Here is a 20659-nt window from a genome sequence, read left to right as displayed (position 1 = left end):
TATAATCCCAAAGTTCTACGAAGTTTTTTTTTTGATCAGTTTTACGAAATTGTTATCTGATTTTGTTACTGTATTATATAATATAGTTACATAATATCTCCAACATAATCTAATAAGGATTTATTTTTATAGGTACAAACCAATTTTTTAAAAATAGACTTAGTTTTAATATGGGACCTAACTTTATTAATCGAAAACTTAATGAAACTGACGAAACCGGTTGCACAACCTTACACAAACTCCTTAGTACACTACAGACAAATAATCTAACTAGGGCTATTTAATATGGTAAAATTGTTTCTCTTTTAAAACACTGACTTTGATGAACACTAAATATGGAAGAATAGAAAAAAACATATTTTTCATGCTTCTGTTTTGTTTTGTTTTTTTTCTCTTAAATTTCGAGTTTTAATTTTAATTCTAGATTTGATTATTTTATTTGATAGTAGAAGCGTTTTAATTTTTTTGTTCTTTCATTTGAACATATAATATTTTTTAATAAATGATTGTTTTGACAACATGACTCTAAAATTCATATAATAGAATCCCAAATTAATTAATAAGGGATTTTGGTATAAAACCAAATAAACCGGCACCCGACGGTATATAAACCGAACCGAACCAAAGTAAATATGAATTTAGAATGGTAGTTATATTTTACCAACCGAAAAACCAAAAAATCAAATCTAAACCGAACCGATATCCAGATTGAACACTCATAAATCTAACCAATTATTTTACCCCGCGGTGTACCGCGGGTTACTACCTAGTTTATAAATATAAGATTCTCAAAACATATGAACAAATCAAATGCCAGGAAAGGATATAGAAAGTCGTTGAGACTTGGTTGTGTAGAAAAATAATATAACTACATGATATATATAACAAACTATTAGTAATATAAGTATTCAGTAATGTACATTTAAGACTATATATGATAATATACTTTTGAGGGGTCACAATACATACGAAAAAGGAAAGCTAGATAATCATAATACTAGTCACTCAAGAAAACAAATTAAACCTTGTTTTATCCCGCCGTTAGACAACCGTCATGGCTTACACTATTAAAGTTCCATCAGCGGCTGCGGTTGCAATAGCTGTTCTCTTTGTAGCTGTTATGAGCTCTTCTCACTGGATAGAAGCGAAAAAACAAAAAACGGTAGAAAAGGTGGATCCAGTTTGCTCGTTAGCGATTCCTGAAATCGTCAAACATTGCTATGCAACGATGAGTTTAGTGCCATCAGAAGAATGCTGCAAGGATCTCAAAACGGCGAGCAAGACGGAAGTGACTTGTCTCTGCGAAAAGTTCTTTGCAAATCCTTCTAACGGAAACTTAACTCGACCTCTTTACGACCAAGTCAACAACGCTTGTGGCGTTCTCGACAAATTTGCATGTAATGGTACTTACTTTAACTTTCCATTTTATTTTGTTGTGGTTACAAGAATGAGAGACTTACATAAAAGGACACAATGTAAGTTTATTTTGCACTAAAAGACACATATCAATTTTGACACACTTTGTACTGCCAGCTGTCTTTATATAGACGAAAATAACCTTTCTGTTTGTTGAGAAGAAGAATGTTGGTTTTAAAAAAGTAAACCGTAAGTGAACTGGTTGTATTGTAGTTGCAATAAATAATAAAGTAATAAAATAGAAAAATAGATATATGAATTTATAAGAATAGATAGTGGATATCATATCATTTTGAAAAGAACATATCCAACGGTTTGGAAGACGCATGCCTTCTAGGGTATAATAAACATACATACAACAATTGGGGGTGTTGTGTAAGGCTTTCGGTTTGGAAAATAAGGGTGGGTGCATGAGATTCAGGTGTATATATGTGGCTGCAGGAGACGGGTTGCTAAGGCTTATGTGAGCTGGCGAGTTGTGGTTGGGTAAGTCATGGTCAAGTGTTTGCTGTTCAGCAGCTTTGTGGTCAAAGTTTTGGTGGACGAGTATATGTGGTCATGGAATGGTTGCAAGATGTGTGATTAGATGGCGAATAATGGTCAGATGTTGGGTGGATGGGTGATGTGTGGTCAAGAGGAGAGTGGTTGCATGATGTGTGGTCAGGTGACGAGTATGTGTCAGGCAGGTTGTGTGGTGGTGAAGAAACAAGGGTTGGTGCTGCAGACGTTGTCTTATGATCACTACTGAAAGGGGCATGTTACTGGAGGTTGTATTGGCTGACTACAAGGAATTGAGAATTGCCATAGACGTCTTCCTCTGGACATTCATGCGTGTTAATGTAACCACATAAGCACAAGTTATTATTGTTGACATTAGTGATGTTGTGGTGTATAAGAGATGGTCACCTGGTTGATCTGAGAAGCAGAAGGGTTTGGAGGCGCATGTCTCTCAGAACAGATGAGTTGTGGTCGAGTAAGTTGTGGTCAGACATTTTCTATTCAGCAGTTTACATCGTCAGAGTTTGGTGGACGGGTAATGTGTGGTCAGAAGTGGAGTGGTTGCAAGATGTGTGATTAGGCGACGAGAAGTGTGGCTGCAGGAGACGGGTCCGAGAACGTACCTTCCATGTCGGAGATTATCTCGCGGAATGCAAAACCGGAGTGTAAGAGAAGAATCAGAAGACGACAGATGGTACTCCACAAGAGAGGAATCGAAAAGACTTGGATTTAGCAAGTAGGAGGAAGAGGAGAGGGTTGGGGTTCGTTTTGGAGATTTAGAGAGGCTGATAGTAAGAGAAAAGTCACGAGAACGAGGATTTATGAAGTTTCATGTTTCCAATTTCTGGGTAAAGAAGAGGAGGAGAGGGTTATAAGGGTTCATGAAGATTGAGATGGGTAACTCAATTTAGAGATTTAAAGAGGTTGATAGTAAGAGAAGAGTCAGGAGAACGATAATCTAAGAAATTTCATGTTTCCAATTTCTGGATCGAAAGCAAAATAGATAGAGATGATGAGAGAATGAGATTAAAGTTCATCGAGAACAAAAAAAACAGTTTCAGATTTGGGAATCTATAGTTTTTTCATTAAAAAAAAAACTAAAAAAGTCAGATTGGTTGATTTCAAAAAATGGATTGAATTCTCATTTGATTACTAGACGATTTGATTACTAGACGGTTCTCTCTGGTTAGTGAATGTAACCAATTTCACTTCCTCGTTAGTTAAAGGGTTTATTAGACAATTCAACACAAGAAAGTGCTCTAAATTATCAATGTGCCTTTTAGTGTAATTGAAAATTTGAAATGTGTCTCTCACCGTAAATTTCTCTACAAGAATTTTATATTTTTCATCTTATTATGACAAAATTGATGTTTGAAGTTTACAAGGCAATATTTATTTGGGAAACATTCCAAAATTCCAAAATTGAGTTAAGGCGTTTTTGAGTTAGGACGTTTTGGAATTTTGTCACCAAAGAACATACAAAAATTTATTTAGAAACGCCTATGTTTTGAAGATTCTTAGTGCAATTTGGAACAAGAATTGTGGTGTTTTTTTTGTCAACTGTTAATGTTATTTAATGGTAATTAATCAACTTTGGTTATGTGTGGCAAAGGCGGAGACGCCAACGGAGGAGCAAAGAACAAGATTGCTGCATCGATAGTTGGTTTGGTTGTGTGTGTTTTCCTTGTTCTTTGATATCTGGTTCTAGTAATGTACTCCCTCCATTTCAAAAAGATTCATGCTCTATGAAAACAAGTTATTTCAAAAATATGTATATTTTATATTTTCAATTCATTTTTTGTTAACTAATATTGAAAAATAAAAAAATACGAATTTTAAAAACATTAGTTATATTTCTTGAAATTTTGTTGGTTTGGTAATATAGAAAATATAAAACTACAAAAGTTTATGCATTAATAAATAAATATTAATATATTTTATTAATAAGTGTGAAAATCTTAAAATATGTATTATTTTGAAACAGAAGGAAAATTATTATTATTATTTTAAGTCGTACAACCTCGAAAATAATTATAACACATTTTTAGTTTGTTGATTTCAAAATTATTTTAGAGAATATATAGACAGATGAACGTGTAGTAGACTAGTAGTATTGCAATCCCTACAAGATAGGAACTAAACTAAGTGATAGACACATTTACACGAAAACTAAGTAATTCATACTACACCAATTTCCGACAAAAAAAAAGAACATATGAGATGACAGATATAGCTGGTACTCTAGATAACACATTGTATAATACAAAACAAACCAGTATCATACCAACTATCCAGCAATTAAGTGTTTTCTTGTGTTGAGACTTGAGTCTAGTTTTAGTTTTCCATATTGTAAAATACTGTTTACACATTTTTAAGAAAGAAAAACCCTAAACATGTGGGTTATGTACTGTTTAAAATCATCTCATATATGTTAGAAATCATTTACTGTTTCACTCTCATCTATTCTATTAAAATAGAAGTCACAACTTTTTTTTTATGTGTGAGTTTTTTTAAAACTGACCCTTCACTAGATGAATCATGTAATATTATATTAGAGGAACACAATGAAACATTTGTATTATCAGCTCATTATATATATTGTTTCTTATATTGTCAACACATACATACTATTTGATTTTATGTGTCTTTTATTCATTAACGTTAGACCATCTACTATAAAGAACATAAACAATTTTTGTTCTTCAATATCTTTAGTTGTATGTTAGAACATCCACTATAAAGAACATAAACATATCCTTAACTGCAAATATATAAATCCGTAGAAAATAGCCATTGTTTCAAGTTTTAGAAAATTCTTTAAAAAATCCTTAGACGTGTAGTCATTGTTCTTCATATCTTAGTTGCATTTATATAAATCCTTAGAAATGGCCATTTTCAAGAATTAGCTCGTGTCATATCTAATTCGTTTTGTTTTTATTGTTAGCTTGCACAAGTTAATACCAATGATCTCTCTGTAAATAATGGTTACAATATGTAGTGGGAGAAGATGAAGATGAGCAAACCCACTATTAAAAGTTTTACAAGATGAATTTATTCATTGTTTACCTCAAACAATATTTGCCTACTTTCAAAATTCGGTAGTACTTCTATGAATTCTGTGATGCTAATCATATTTTTTTGTTAGCATTTAGTTAGCAATCCATAAAATCTTGCCAGTTAGTTAGCAATTTCGTGCATCGTATATTCCTTACTTTTAAATTTAGTGCATCATATATTGACAAGGCTATAAAATTATTATCAATTCGTAAAAAATATTGTGAAATCCGAAGAGTAAGTTAAGAAAAAAATTAGTTGTCTTTACGCCAAGAAAACATAGAAGATCATGAGCTTATTTATTTTATATGTTTTAGTTTGTTTTATAAGGCAATTTTGTTAAATCACTTTAGAATATTACCTAAAACCATAAAATTTAAGTTTTATTATTTTTATCTATGAAACTTCATCCAAACACTATTAATCATTTGCAAACTTTAAAACTCCACACTTAAAAATTTTCCAAGTGAATTTTAAATGAATTTATGTTTGAATAACAGTGGATTGTCATTTTAACACAAATCACTTAAAAACTCTCAATTGAATACATTCCTTTAGTGTTGAAATCAATCCCGAAATTATCGAAATTAAATAATTAATAGAAATAGAATGCATTTTATAAAGAAATACCAAATAACAAATAAATTATTTAAACATATCACTTTAGTTGTTTGAATATCAATAATACATGTCATAAACAAATAAAATTTACAAATAATTAAAACATATGAACAACCATATTTGTGAAATATAAAAATTAGAAATAACACCGGCACAAAAGGTCAAAGACAAATATAAAAATTAGAAATAACACCGGCACAAAGGGTCAAGATCTAGTTGTCCTTTAATTGGTAAAGAAATATAATCATTTGTTCATCTCCTGAAATCAAGTAAATGGATAGTTCCACGAAACTATTTAACTATTAGGAATATGATCATACCATAGTAATTGATGAATGATGTATAAATATAACTAGTTTGGTGTTGGATTCTAGTGATTATATAATTCAAGTCAGAAAATGTCAAAAGGATAAGAAACATGATTATAGGTATAGCAGCAAAACATTGAGATCCGTGATTGGTGGATTAACAACAAGTTAACAAATTTAGAAAACGCATATTCACTTTTATTTACATTTGATAATATACATTATCTTCTTGTCCCCAAAACATATCTGACGTTTTACTTGCCTTCTTGCTATTTCGCTGTTCGGATTTTTGTCTTTCAATAGTTACAGTGTCGATTCTGATATTATGATACTGGAGAGAAAAACAAAGGGAGCACTTTCTGTGAACTGAAGCATGATACGCAGATTGCACGGGCCGTGCCGACTGCCGACCAAATCCCCACTCAATGTCTCTCCTACACTACACATGCTTGGCTTTTTCCTTCTTCATCCTCTGCTTTTTTTTTGTTATTTTAGAATATAAATTTGACATGACGTAGTTAAACATCTCTAAAAGGTTTTTGTTTGATCTTCATTCTGAGACATATCTTTGAATATGGCCGTTTATGTTATTTTTTTTTGACTGAATTTATTATTATTTTTACATAGATAGATCTAGTTCTCTTATCAAAACCCATATTTTTTAAATTGGACAAAGACTTAATTAGCCCACGTACGATACTGATAGACACACCCATATGTGCACGTACACTAAACGACATACTGAAGATTTAGATGATTAAAGAAATAAATATAATAACAATAAACTCAAACGGGTCCTCTAGATGCAATTTACAACAGCATAGTTTTCACTCACTTGCGTAAGCATAGAGTTTGACAACCAGTGTTGTATCATGGTGTTATAGAACAAGTGAACCTATAAAACAGGTTATTTACTTTCAAATTCAAAAATATACTTTGATATTTCAAATGGGAGAAAGACCACGAAAAACTTGACCTCTCTGATGTCACCATGCTGATGATTGCATCACAGACACCATGCTGATGTTTGTATCAACATTCTAGAGTTTATCATACAACGAAATTGCGGCAAAATATACAACAACGAAACTTCTTGGTCAGCGCCTAAATTGCATATAACCGTTCAATAATTTAGATTTGACTTTGAAAAGCCTTTGTACATTACCTTAGACTGACTTTCAATACGTTAACGGTATGATGACTTTTCAATAGTGATAGACACACCACCATACAAAAAGGTTTGGTCGCCAAAAACATAAGCTTAACCGGTAATTTGTTATGCTACTTGAGTACTAGCCACCGGTTTATAGGAATATCGGTTCAGAACCTCTCCATTTGTAATGATTTTTTTTTTTTTCACAGTATGATAGCATGTAATGTTTTATCCAACCATTTGACAAATATTCTTGAAAGAGTTTGTTCTTAAATGTAATGTTCCTTAGATGACATTCACTACAATGAAGCTTTAAAAAATGACAATGACCTAAAATATACTATAATTTTACTAGAAAAAATCAAAGTATTATCAACATAATTTGGTATTAGTGACATGTTAAATATGGAAAACTATACACAAATTAATATGTGACATGTGTACACATGCACGCACAATTTACAATTCAACCGTCACACCCCATAGGCTATATAAAGAGGTTTCTTTGCTCTATTCCCAAAACCATATTCTCAGTCTTCTTCTTCATCTTGAACTGTAACACAATACAGAGAGTGAGAGAGACAAATAGCAAACCAAAGTTTCAATTTTCGATCTAACCATCTTTTACACTCCCAACCCATTTCTGAAACCGCAGTTCTAGTAATAATTTTTTATTTTGTTTTGTGGTTCTCAGTTTTCTCAACCATGAAGAGGCTCCAAGGTTTCAAGATCGGTCACAGATTCGTCAAGATCTATAAATGGATCATCCGAAGTAGAAGAATCCAAACCGAGAAACGCCAATGCCTAACCGGAATTCTCAAGCCGGTTTCAAGAATCTGCTCTTTAGCAAAGTGTCTACGTCGTGGAGCAAGTAGACTTTGGGGAGGAAAGAAAACGGTTCAACCCCGGTTGGGTAACGACCCGAACTCGCTGGCTGTTCCCAAAGGTCATTTAGTGGTTCACGTAGGAGAATCAGGCGATGATACACGGCGCGTGGTGGTTCCGGTGGTTTACTTTAACCATCCTCTGTTCGGAGAGTTGCTGGAGCAGGCCGAGCGGGTTTACGGGTTTGACCAACCGGGTCGGATTACGATACCTTGTAAGGTATCGGATTTTGAGCAGGTTCAGATGAAGATCGCTGCTTGGAATCATTGGCGACGGAAGTGGAGTTTCAAGATTCTCTAGGCGTTGACTTACTGAAAATTAAATAATTTTAGCCTTTTTTTTTACTTCCCGAGAATAAAGTCAAATGTCAATCATCAGAGAGATGGGAACTTTCCCTTCAGTTTGCGTCTATCAATGTATATTTTCGTCCCAATATTCCAGCGTGACGAGTGACCAAGCAACCTTCCTAGTTCCTACAATGCTGGACAGATATAGTTTTGGATTTATGTACTTGCTGTCTTATTTATTCTTACACAAAAGTGATTTGTTTTGGCATCATCACGTATCAAATACATCTTACCAACACGAGTTATAACTTATAAGTGATATTTTATGGAGAACATGTGAAGTTAATTCGAAGTCCAGGATATAAATGATTTATATCTGTCTCCGAAACTTATTGATGATTGTTTTATATAATGATGACCAAGTAAAAGTTAAACAAGGGACTTAATACATTAGTCCAGTGTTCAATAGATGTATAAAAAAATAAGAAAAATGTCGTTCGGATCTAGATTAAGTTACATATTTAGTGAATGAACAAAGAATACAATTTATATGATTATTTCATGCAAAATGGAGAAAACCGATTGTTAGACCAAATTGATAAAATCGACCCCTCCCTCTAGCGTATTCCAGTTTTGTTGTTGTTGATTAATTAACCTTTTGGCTTTTTTGGGAATCAATTTTTTTTTTACATTAAAGAATGATTACATTAAACATGCGATTTAAAAAATAAAATAAACATAAACCAAAACCGGATAGAGCCGGCAGAAATATATTATCTGGAAACAAGGTCCTTACACATGGATACATTTTTGTTATACACTTGGACATAAAACATGAAAATTTAGAGATTAAAACCAAAACAAGATTAAAAGGTCACAACAAGACATCGGGAATAAATTTTTCTTTTGACATATTTATAAATATTTATTGAGATAAAGATTTCAGTATAATTAAGACTTTTTATATTAATTTGCAAGAAAATTGTTGAAGAAATGCTAAACTTATAAAACAAATCAAACAAACTCCAAACTTTCAATTAAAAGTTTTAAATTTAATTTCAGAAATAATTTATTTTAATTTTTCTATTATGTTAACTGGATACACAAAAATTCAACCGCCAAATACGTTATTTTTTTGGTATTCTAAACAGTTCAAACAATAGAAAAATGATAATTAAAATATACAAAATTTAGTTTATTAATGTAGAGTTATATTTTGGATCTAACCTCCAGCCACATGTGATTCTTTTCCTATTCAAAAGAAACATTTCAGTAAAATAAATTTAAAGATTAGTCTATTTTTGTAGATTAGTCTATCTTTGTCCTAATTTATAAATACACCTCTCCATGAGACAGCTTAATTGTTTACATGAAATCTTTTGTAAGAACAGAAAAGAGAATAAACCAGTTTTAAAAATATTTTAATTTATTTTAATGAAAATTTCGTTTTAAATAAGTTCAAAACTAAATACTACACATGGTTAATAGGGTAGGTCTAAAATAAGATTTTTAAATTAATAAATTTAAATACTACACATAGAGTCCAAATAGGATGATAAATCTTTGGTTAAGTTTGTTGACAAAATATGATTCTAAATTTATAAAATGAAATATTACTCATTGCTAGTAGGTTAGGTCCAAAATAGAATTCTAAATTTTTGATTTTTTGTTGACAAAGATGTCGAGATAATATTATTTTACATATAACATAATTTTATTTTTACTTATTTCCATATTATCATAAAAGAGCCCCAAAAAATCAAAATCAACTTTTGAAATCTCTGCTACTTAAATAATATTTGTGACACTATTAGTGAAACCATAAATTATATATAATATACCTATTGAAAAACATATAAAATGTTAGGGTATTATTCTAAGTTTAAGATAAAGTATACATATATAAAGAACAAAAAATAATTATACATGATTTATCAAAAATATCAAACATTAGTTTTGAACTTTTTAGTCCATATTGTTATAGTATCTGCTATTTCGTATTAACTCAAAATTAATATACTATTATCGTATAATTTTAAATAGTATATGAACTTGAGACTACATTAATTTCAACTTGTGCATAATAGATCTTTCTAGATGGATAATTTTATTTTATGGTTTATAAAAAATAAAAATAATATTAATTAATAACATACAACTATTAAAATAAGTGTATGAGTTTTTGTGTATTTGATTTAATGAATAACTATTTTAGAGAGTATGCAAAAGTAAAATTAATAAAGATATGTATAAAAAGAACATGGACTATTTGGTTTAGTTTGCTGAAAAAGATGTGGGTCGATATCAAGTATGTATATACAAGTCTTAGTGTTGAAGGTGTTGCTACGTTCCCATTTTACTTTACTTTGTATTTAGCATCTATAAACAATGAAGATACGTTGACCAAAAAAACAATGAAGATACTGTGTGGCATATTTGCAAAGATTCTTATAGCGTAATAAACAAAAACCATTTAGCTTAGAATATAAAAGTGAAGCCCCTAAAAATAAAAATCTGATCCCTTAGTATTTAAATAGCAATTGATGATTTTTATCACCAATTCTTTACTTAGATGATTAGTGACCAAAGCTTGTGATCAACTAGACTCGTAACTCCGTGGATTGTTTTCAAACTTAAAAATCTGATTGATGTCAAAAAGGCTATGCCTAACGCTGATGAATAACGGAAAAAATGTAAAAAAGACATCAACAGAATAGATATAAGAATCATTTAGGAAGAAAACTGTAACTGTGAAACAATAGAAAAATTGGTTTCCATCAAATTTGTACAACTTACAAACATTTTAATTTTAAAGGCTAGTGGTTGGTAAAAGCCATAATTTGAATGACGGTATTTCTTGTACAACTATGTGGCCACTCAACATACTTCGAAACGATATAAAAATCCAACTGTTTTACGAAATATCCATCCCTCATTGGTCCTTTTACCAAAAACAATTTCTTGGTGTGACAACTGGTTCGACCCAGGAAGGATTGTGATGTGGATGCACATTTAGAAACTCCTCCACATCCTTAATTTAATTGATTAAAATCATGTCGTCTTTGAAAATCAATAGAAGAGATGAAATATATTACATATGTCCAATGGTAGGAAAAAGCAAAACCAAAATAGGAGCGTCAGCTCTAAGTTAAGAGAATTTAACCCCTGATAGCGAATCTTAACTTCGTAACTAGATTTTGAAAAGGACGGGTGCATTTTTTGTTTTACATTTTTAAAAATTTAATTTTTATATTTGTAGTTTTAATTATATTTGTGTTTTTATTTGTATAATATTTTTTTAAATGATTAATAAGATGTTTTAAAAATTATATTAAAATAGTTAGATCACACCTATACTAATAGGTCATGTTCTTATTTTAATAGTATTGATCGTCTAAATTAATTCAGAAGGGACTTGGTAGGGTGTTTCTTTCTAAGAATATAAATACTATTAAAAATAAAACGTCTAGGTCTTACAAATTGAGTTAACAAGTTATCTTATCTAGCTAAACTGATTCCATGATAAAAAAAAAGTAAAAAACATCAAAGCAAATTTAAACGGATCAAGTCTAACAAACGGATCAACAAATTCAACTAAAGAAGCAAGTCCACACACTACTACAATGACAATAATTTTATACATTGGGTGGTGAAGAGAGAACAAAGAGCATCAATTTTAATTGAAGATATATATTTCAAAGAGTTTCTTATCAATAAAAAAAGTTTAAGAAAAGGATAATGCGCGAGAGAATTTTTAATGAAAATTTATATACAAAATTTGAAAGACTCTTGAGAACACTTGATTTTTTATAAAATAATTATATTTTCATAATGTCAAATTTAACTACATAATTAAATTATTTTTATTACTGTATTAATTAAATATTTAATGCTCTAAAACCAGCTAGTTGTTGATCTACATCGTTGTTTCTGTCTGAGGAACAAAATTGGTTTCTTTTAGAGGCATGGTTTTTTATAAACTAACTTTTCGAGTGAGTAATCTTTTTAACAGAGCACGCAACGAATATTATTAATTTTATTAATTTGTACACTAATATTTCTTTTAAGGTTATAAACTACTCATACTAAAATCTATACTGTAAAGAGAAGATATAATTTACAAACATTAGCAGTAGAGGACATAGTGTCTCAAACTCTTGAAAGTTTTGTTCTAACCTTAAGTTGGACCCTAGTAGTAAAAACGTACATCATCACGACCTTTTGGGCTTTGACTTTGTGGTTGCGAATATGAGAAATTGAGAATAATATTAGATATATTAATGATACAAACCAGATATAGTTAAACTTATCTTTTACTGTCTTAATTTGACAAACTATGTACACCCTACCCTAATTATAATACTTGAAACCATGGTGCCCCCTTGCTGCTTTACACGGATTTCTTCGCTACTTTCGCTACTATATGTTTCTATTTGTACATGTATAATCAGTGGCGGATCTAGGATGACTTATAGTTGGGGGCACAACCATAGAAATTGAATTAGCTGGGGGCACTATCATATAATTTGAGTTAACAAGAAAACATTTTCATATAATTGGTTAAAGAAAACAAAAAATGAATCGGGGGCACGTGACCCCGTTGCTATATACCTACGTCCGCCACTGTGTATAATACGTATACTTTACATATATTTATATAAACATGATTAATAAATATAATCCTTGTGAGTTGTGTCTCATCCGTTGGAGTTTCAATGTCATGGTGAAGAGTCAAAACCCAAAATCATGAACACCAAAGTCTTGGCAGTAATCCAGAAACATATAATCCTTGCCGCTGACTCTTTCCGATGACCAAATCGGAAAGTCTGCTCCGGCGCAGGAAATATTATCTTCATAATATAATGTTCCACCAAGACCATAATAATCACAACAACTCCTCGAAGCATCAGCTTTAGCACTGTCGTCCGACCATAAGTAACTAAACAATTCTTCATCATTATTATTGTTATTAAGTAGTTGATTTTCAATGTTAATAGAACTGTTTTGACCAGTAGCAGTGCTGCTGCTTTCGTCTTCTGTAGTCGTGCTATTAGTCTCTTCGTTTTTGGTGCTGCTGCTCTTTGGTTCCATTGAGATATCATCTGAAGTTGAAGAACTATTTTTGGGATTATCAGTGTTATTAGTTTCTTGGTTGAGAGGTTGATGAGTCACAGGATCGATTCCCATCTTAACAAGTTTTTTCTTTATGTGAGTATTCCAATGGTTTTTTGTTTCGTTATCTGTTCTTCCGGGTAACCTTGAAGCTATCTTAGACCACCTATAATACAACCAATGGTTTAAAATAAATATCAATCACAAAAATCACACATGTATTTTTTTTTTAGGAAGTGTTGGTGGAGAGGTCCGTCCCCAAGTCTTGGAAGATAAAAACATGAAAATTGATGAAATAAGTTAAGTAGTTAACTATCTTTTGAATAGAAAGACGTTACTTTGTCTTGAAGTTTATTTCAAAGAAATATAAATGCAAAACGAAAACTTAGTTCATCTATATGATTCTATAATTTGAAAATCTTATTTGGAACTGTCTAAATTTTTATTTGGCAAAATACACACAACCCACAATATACCAGACATGTTCGATAATTTAAATATACACGCAAATTGACTTCAAAAATTTTCTCTACTATACACTATCTCAAAAAATGTTTATGTTAGGTCTCTAGTCTTTGTTAAAACGTAAGATTTAATTTTAACACAGATGTAAAAACTTCAAAGCATTGCGTGAGAATTATGTGAAATTAGCATATAATTGGTTATTTAGGTTTACTTGTTGCCGAGATGAGCATGAAGATCGATGACAAGTTGTTCCTCATCGTGAGAGAGAAGGCCTCTCTTCAAGTCAGGCCGGAGGTAGTTGGTCCACCGGAGGCGGCAGCTTTTCCCACAGCGGCGGAGACCGGCCAGCTTTGGCAAAGCACGCCAGCAACAATGGCCGTTGGTGAGAATGAAGTTTATGAGCTTCTTGTCTTCCTCCGCTGTCCATGGTCCTTTCTTCACCTCTAACTTGTCACAGCATGGCTGCCTCCCCATTAAATACTATTGCGTATAAATATGTTTGATTGTATATATAATAGAGAGTAGAGAGAGGGAAGAGAGATGCGAAGAATAAAGGTATTGAGGATGGAAAAGCTCTTGCAAGATATATCAAAAGCTTACCAAAGCTCACCCACCTATATATAACCTTCTAACCACACCTTTCCCCATTGTTTATAAATAAATTAAATAACTTTGAATTTGCATATATAATATTTTCATAACCCTATTAATTTTAGCATATAACAAAATATTTAGTGTCATCATGGCAAAAAACTTTAGAAAATATAAAAGGTATGGTTAGAAACGTTAAAATGATGGTACAAATATGGTGCGTTAGCCAGGTGATCATATTGGAAGTTTAGGTGGTGCGTCATTTATATACCATAGAATGCAAAATAGCGTATAACTAATCTAAACTATTAAAACTGGAGTACAAAAATGAAATTGTCCAGACTTTTCCTAAATATTTACCATTCTATGCCACTGACAAATAATTTTTAATTTCAATTAAAGTAAATTAATTAATTAACTAATTCAATCTATGCTTCTCCTTTGCATATGTCTCCTCCATCATCTTCACGGGGTTCTCTGCTTTGATTCCAATCCCTTCTTGAATTCTTAAAGCTCCAAAATCGTTTTTTTGTGTTTCTTTGATTATTGCTCATCAATATATTTTTAATTGGCATTCAAGATTTTTCTGGGTTTCTTCATTATGTCTTGCTCATTACTTCGATTTCCCCATTTAGGAGTAGATAACTAGGGTTTCCGTGGCCATTGCCCTCAAGATGTCACGTTAAACAAGACCCGTTTGCAGCTATTTGGATTTGAAGCTTTCAATATCGCTCTTGAACTCGCATCTACTGATTTTGGGATGGTTCTCTGATATTCAACATGTGTGTAGCTTTTATGCTTACTATCCTCTATCTCTCTATGAAAGCCTGATTCTTTGATTCTACAGCTTGAGTGCGGTTGTTTTTCAATGAGGTCTAATGTTTATCGAGCTGGATTGGAGAGTCTCCAAGTATTTTCATGACTGGTGAGATGGAGACGGATCTATTATTAATCTCAGCTACTGGCCTAGAGGATATAATACCAAACATTTGCAAAAAAAATTCTAAAGGTAAATAAAACTCTCCTGAGTCTTCTTATTTGGAATTGATTAGTGTGAAGCCAGAATCTCACAGAAGTTGGGTTAACAGATTTGTAAGAGAGAAGACACCAAATGTAAAAAACTGCTATTTGCATTAATGGAGAATATCTGGGTACATATGTATATGGCACTGTATTGAGGGAGGTATATACCTTCACCATATACTCGAAGTTCCCTAGATTGTACATGCTTCACTTGTAGCGTACGTTCTATTATTTGTCCATTGTTTTGCTCATGGATTTTTTTTACCATTTACTTAGATGACTGCATACACCATAAAAGTGAAAAAATATTGACAATGGGGTAAACAAGCACGTTCTTCAGATTGGTTGACATATATATACTGGTGCATATAAGAATATGTACTTTAATCCTTAATTCACCACTAAAACAAATATGACTTTGATCCTTAATTAACCACCGAAACATCACTGCGTGTTACTAATATTTGTTTCATATCAATCAATTTAGTTAATGACTATACAACTCCAACCCAGAACATAGATTGACAGGCAAATCTTCTAAAAGGGCATTTTCTGGTATAGCTGGTTGCCTCTTTCAATAGCTAGCCAGCCAGCGAAAAAAAAAAAATCAATACCAAGGGGGGACTTTTGGTAGTGGGGCTTCAAACACCAAAAATAATGGCATTTCTTGAGTGTTGTGTATGATTTCTTATATTTCCATCAGCTATCAACAAAATGTTGTACTTTGTACAGAGTTCTCTAACAGATTCAAATAACCCTCAGGAGGAATAACAACTTATAACCAAAGCAATACAAAACCAACATGATTCATCCTCTAAAATGGTTATTGCTAGAAAAAGAAACTTACTCCAGCTTCTCTTTGAATAGGCTCGAAAAGGAATCCAGCTATTTTATCCCCCTTCTCTGCAATTAGATAACAATAACATTAATCCACTCATTAAGCTCAATGCAGGAAACCATGTATACCTTTCAAGATTTTCTCAAGTGAACTTGCGTCACCAAAATCAAATTTAAGATTCCCAAGCAATAATGGTCCCCTTAGTTTTCCACGAATATTACCACTTCATGCCACTGCCATCAAAAGACAGTAGTTTAATCATTTAGTTTTAACATTAAAAAACGTGGCATTTAGGGTTAAATACCCATTATAATTTTGTTTGGGCTTTCTTTTTAACTCACATGGTCCAGACTTCTAAACCAATCGATGGAAATATCTACAGTACTAAATCAATCAATGAAAATATCTAAATTAAACACCCAAAAACAATTAGTGTAAATTATTATTCATACTAAAACATATCTACACGAATATATTAACATATTCTATTGCTTATGGTGGAAATTATTTTCACAGTGAAGAAACCTTTTAGATTGTTTTGCTTATGATGAACTTTTGGTTTTGTTTTAGATGGTTTATATTTTGGTTTGTTCCTGAACAAAAAAAAATTGTTTGCAATATAAACCGAAAACGAATAAAAATTTGGTTTGCTAATAATATCTAACATAATTAAACTGTTTTCCTTCCACGAAACATTCCTAAACCAGTCTTTAAATGTACGAAATTTTTTAAATAATGTACATTAATGACATTTAAAGCGATTTTTAATTGATACGCACTCCAAAATTTTCTTAATTCTACGCGATCATAATATAACTACTCAGAGATTTTCCTAATCCTACGCGAAAAGAATATAAACTATTAATTGTTCAACAACTCGAATCAAATAACTAACACAAAACGAATTTTTTAAAAAAAAAACTTGACCACCAAGTTCTCATTTTCTCTACAGATATTTCTTTTCTCTAATAAATAATAAATGTACAAAAAAAGAGAAAGAAGAAAATTAATTGTTTATGGAAAACAAGTCTTAACCATTCTTTTTCTGTTAGTTTCACGGAAAATTTTTTTTAATGGGCTTGGCATATTTTTAATCCTTTTAAAATATTAGCAAATCGAGCCTATTTTTAATTTTGGGCTATCATAATATAATTTTCAAAACAATTTTATTTTTGTACATTTCCATTACTTTTTAATTTTTTAAAAATCCTGTAATTAAAAGTTTAAAATATTTAAGCTTACATACACAAGTTATAATAAATTTGAATTTAAAAAAAAACACAATAATATTTTCATACTAAAAAATGGATATTTATATAACATCATACTTTATAATCAGACACTCAACAAACCGAATAAAATACACCAATATCAAAATTCAACAAATATGAAAACCGCTAAATTTTTATTTACCATTTAATCTTTTCAAATATACACCCGCGCGGGCGCGCGGGTCCAAAATCTAGTTTAAATTAAGAGTCAATTGGCTCATAATATAAAAAACATGGATATTAGCAATTTACCTATAACAGTTTACTTTGGTGTCTAGCAATCAAGACAACATCTTCTGAAATTTAGGATATTCACCTAATTAGGGAGAAAATTTTGTGTATATGGTGTAATTTTTCTTAAATTAATTATACTTTGTTAAAACACGTAAAGTTGAATGTTTTTAAAAAATTTAATTATATATATAGTATATTATTCGATAGATTGATATATGTGTATATAAATATATATGTATATATATTAGTGGTTTGAAAATCACACATGACAGTTGAAAATCATATATATCTAACATATATACACACATATATGCATTTTAAAAATGGAAAATAAACAAAGTTTTCCTTATTACATAGACAAGCGACAATATTGTCTTTGATATTTCTTTATAGTCACTCGAAAAGGAACCACCAAAATATTTTTTTTACCGTCTCTTTTTCAAAGAATTTCTTTTTGGAATCTATCTAGAGTTTATGATGTAACTTATCCTATATATATTACCCTTCTCTTCTTCATAGTTAATAAGAGTACAAACAAAGAAGTATATGGTTTTAACCAAAAAAAAAGTATATGGTCTAAATTAATAAGTATCATGCATGTGCTTCATATGTATGTACATATAGATAATATTTCTTAAGGTACATAACATATGTATCATGATGGGGAAAGTACAACAGTTTTGAGAGGAACTTTTGTATCTTACTTTATCTATGATTATATATATCATACACATGTAGGCAATGGTTCATTTAGATTTCATATTGAAGTGTTCATTGTAAAATACACAATCGATCAATTGGAAGTTAATTATCTAAAATTAGTTTCCTATATTAACAAAATTAATCTATTAAATAACGATTAAGGTAAAGAAATATATTTGGTCTTACTTTGTCAAATCTTTCGCAAAGAGGCTCAGAGAAAGTAGTCATGGGGATGCTGCGTTTGGTTAGTGAAAATGACTTCAGAACTACTACGAAAGGATAGAGTGCGTGTCTATGTACGCAATCACACGTGCAACTCATACATTTTGACCCAATGACCGAAAAAATACTTGTTCAATATCAAATAAATTAATTTACATGTAGTTTTTATTTACCATAAAAATTAATAGCTAAAACTAGTAACATGAAGTTTATATTAGTTGACAAATTACGCAAAGTCAAGTGAAATTTTAATTGCTAAATTTAGTGGCATTTTTAATTTATAGAAGGTTTCGTTTCTCAAAATTACCATAAGATAAGCCCTTTATCAAAAAAAAAAAATTACCATAAGATATTAATAAATTAAAACCAAATTTAATATTTTATGTTTTTGTAAAAGTTATGTTTAGTTAAAATATTTTTATTTGATCATTCGACTATTTATTATTCCAAAATTCATTTGCAAGACTTATTGATCACATAAGAATTTGTCCATGGTTTTCAGGATATCATATAATTCGTTTGATCCAGTTTTAAAACGGTAAGATAGAAAGATCTAGAGATATTGTGAAATACTGTAAAATATCAGATATAATCTTCAACAAAAAAGGATATGCTAGTATATAATATTGTGAAATACTGTTACAAAATGATGAAACGGATATAGTCTCACTAGCTAGTACACCAAAATAAGAGTGTTTTTAAAAAAAACTTCATACCAAAATAAGAGTTGTGACCAACTTTTAAATGAATATAACATTTCTAGGTTTTTGGACTTAATATACTGTATTTAAAAACTTAATTTGAGGCATTGAACTGCAATTGTTTTTGAAAACAGAGTTTGTTGACTATGCTTCTAACGGATTCATATAACCCTTTCCATAATTTACATAAATCATATTGTTAATTCTTTTAAAACCTGATGTTCATATTGTATAAAACAGAAGAATGTATTTTTCTGTTATTTGTCAAAGTTCAATTCAGCCAAAGTAATTAATCCTTTACAATCTTTTTCTTTTGTTCCGATTTTTTTTTTGTTTAGAACTACTGCTCAAAATAATATATAAATACAATAGTTTTCCTAATTAGATCTGTCCACACCAATTAAATACATATGTTCCCACGAAATCATCGTTTCCCTGTGAATGTGAGTCAGTAAAGACTAGACTCACTAATTTATAATTCACTAAGTAATGCATATATTAGTGAATTACTGTCGTATCAAATTAATAAAAAATAAAATAAAACGTCGGTCAAAGCATATGTCTAAAATTAATATATTTTTTTTTTCTGCAGGAAAACTATCTTGCATATCAAAATTGCTTCGTACAACTTGTGTGTCTCTTGTCTTCTTTATAATCATGGGCCCTAGAAAAAGTGTAACATCCTTATATTTGTTCCGGTGTGATCAAGTCCCAGGTGTTTGTTTCCGTGTGATTAAGACTAACCCTAATGCATGAAAGAAAACAAACAAAAGAAAACTAAGTACTCCCCCCATTTCGAAATATTACAATTTCACACACATCAATAAAATATATTAAATTTAAGTATTAAATGCATAATTTTCTACGATTATTTATTTCTGTGATTTTAAACTAATAAAAATTTATTAAATGTAATCAATCTTTGTGAAGTTTACGGTTAATTATTATTAGTTGATAAAAAATGTATTGAAAATAAAAATATATATTTCTAAACAATTTTTTCCCCTAAAATATGTATTTTTTATGAAATGGAGGGAGGATCTACTTTTCTGATGACCTATAAGTAAAAAAACTAGAGAAGTCTAGACAAATTAAACTCAGATGAATCCCTCAAACCCATATAAACTTAGGTTTTGATGCGAGTAATTAATACATTTATGAGTGGCCAAGATGACCGAAATTGCATTTAAGAAGCTTGAACTTTACCAAAAAACATCCAAAATAAACCCTTCAATCATTTGACTACCACCATTTGGTTAAGAAAAGTACAAATATTTT

At 30.7% G+C, this 20659-nt stretch overlaps 3 protein-coding genes and 2 long non-coding RNA genes across 5 annotated transcripts; 3 read left to right on the top strand and 2 right to left on the bottom strand.

The window, feature by feature from the left end:
* The first annotated feature begins 982 nt into the window (after positions 1-982).
* On the top strand, positions 983-3609 carry LOC108850082 (non-specific lipid transfer protein GPI-anchored 33-like). Its single transcript, XM_018623669.2, has 2 exons — positions 983-1403; positions 3527-3609. The coding sequence occupies exons 1-2, from the start codon at positions 1055-1057 to the stop codon at positions 3607-3609; spliced, it is 432 nt and encodes a 143-aa protein (XP_018479171.1). The 5' UTR covers positions 983-1054.
* A 3976-nt stretch (positions 3610-7585) lies between these two features.
* On the top strand, positions 7586-8524 carry LOC108853123 (indole-3-acetic acid-induced protein ARG7-like). Its single transcript, XM_018626580.2, has one exon. It carries the CDS (start codon positions 7756-7758, stop codon positions 8233-8235), a length of 480 nt encoding a protein of 159 aa, XP_018482082.1. The 5' UTR covers positions 7586-7755; the 3' UTR covers positions 8236-8524.
* A 4229-nt stretch (positions 8525-12753) lies between these two features.
* LOC108852279 (MYB-like transcription factor ODO1) lies at positions 12754-14509 on the bottom strand. Its single transcript, XM_018625784.2, has 2 exons — positions 14011-14509; positions 12754-13500 (listed from the first exon to the last, which is right to left on the bottom strand). The coding sequence occupies exons 1-2, from the start codon at positions 14271-14273 to the stop codon at positions 12954-12956; spliced, it is 810 nt and encodes a 269-aa protein (XP_018481286.1). The 5' UTR covers positions 14274-14509; the 3' UTR covers positions 12754-12953.
* A 187-nt stretch (positions 14510-14696) lies between these two features.
* Positions 14697-15668, top strand: LOC108852615 (uncharacterized). The gene is made up of 2 exons (XR_001949554.2): positions 14697-15399; positions 15479-15668. It is a non-coding gene; the product is annotated as an uncharacterized LOC108852615 (long non-coding RNA).
* Positions 15669-16085: 417 nt separating this feature from the next.
* Positions 16086-17276, bottom strand: LOC108852614 (uncharacterized). Its single transcript, XR_001949553.2, has 2 exons — positions 16380-17276; positions 16086-16316 (listed from the first exon to the last, which is right to left on the bottom strand). It is a non-coding gene; the product is annotated as an uncharacterized LOC108852614 (long non-coding RNA).
* Positions 17277-20659: the final 3383 nt, after the last annotated feature.

This window comes from Raphanus sativus, chromosome 4 (assembly GCF_000801105.2).
Source record: "Raphanus sativus cultivar WK10039 chromosome 4, ASM80110v3, whole genome shotgun sequence".
NCBI classification, from domain to species: domain Eukaryota; kingdom Viridiplantae; phylum Streptophyta; class Magnoliopsida; order Brassicales; family Brassicaceae; genus Raphanus; species Raphanus sativus.
Note: the sequence above shows the minus strand (reverse complement) of the source record. Positions and strands in the feature narration are given on the sequence as shown.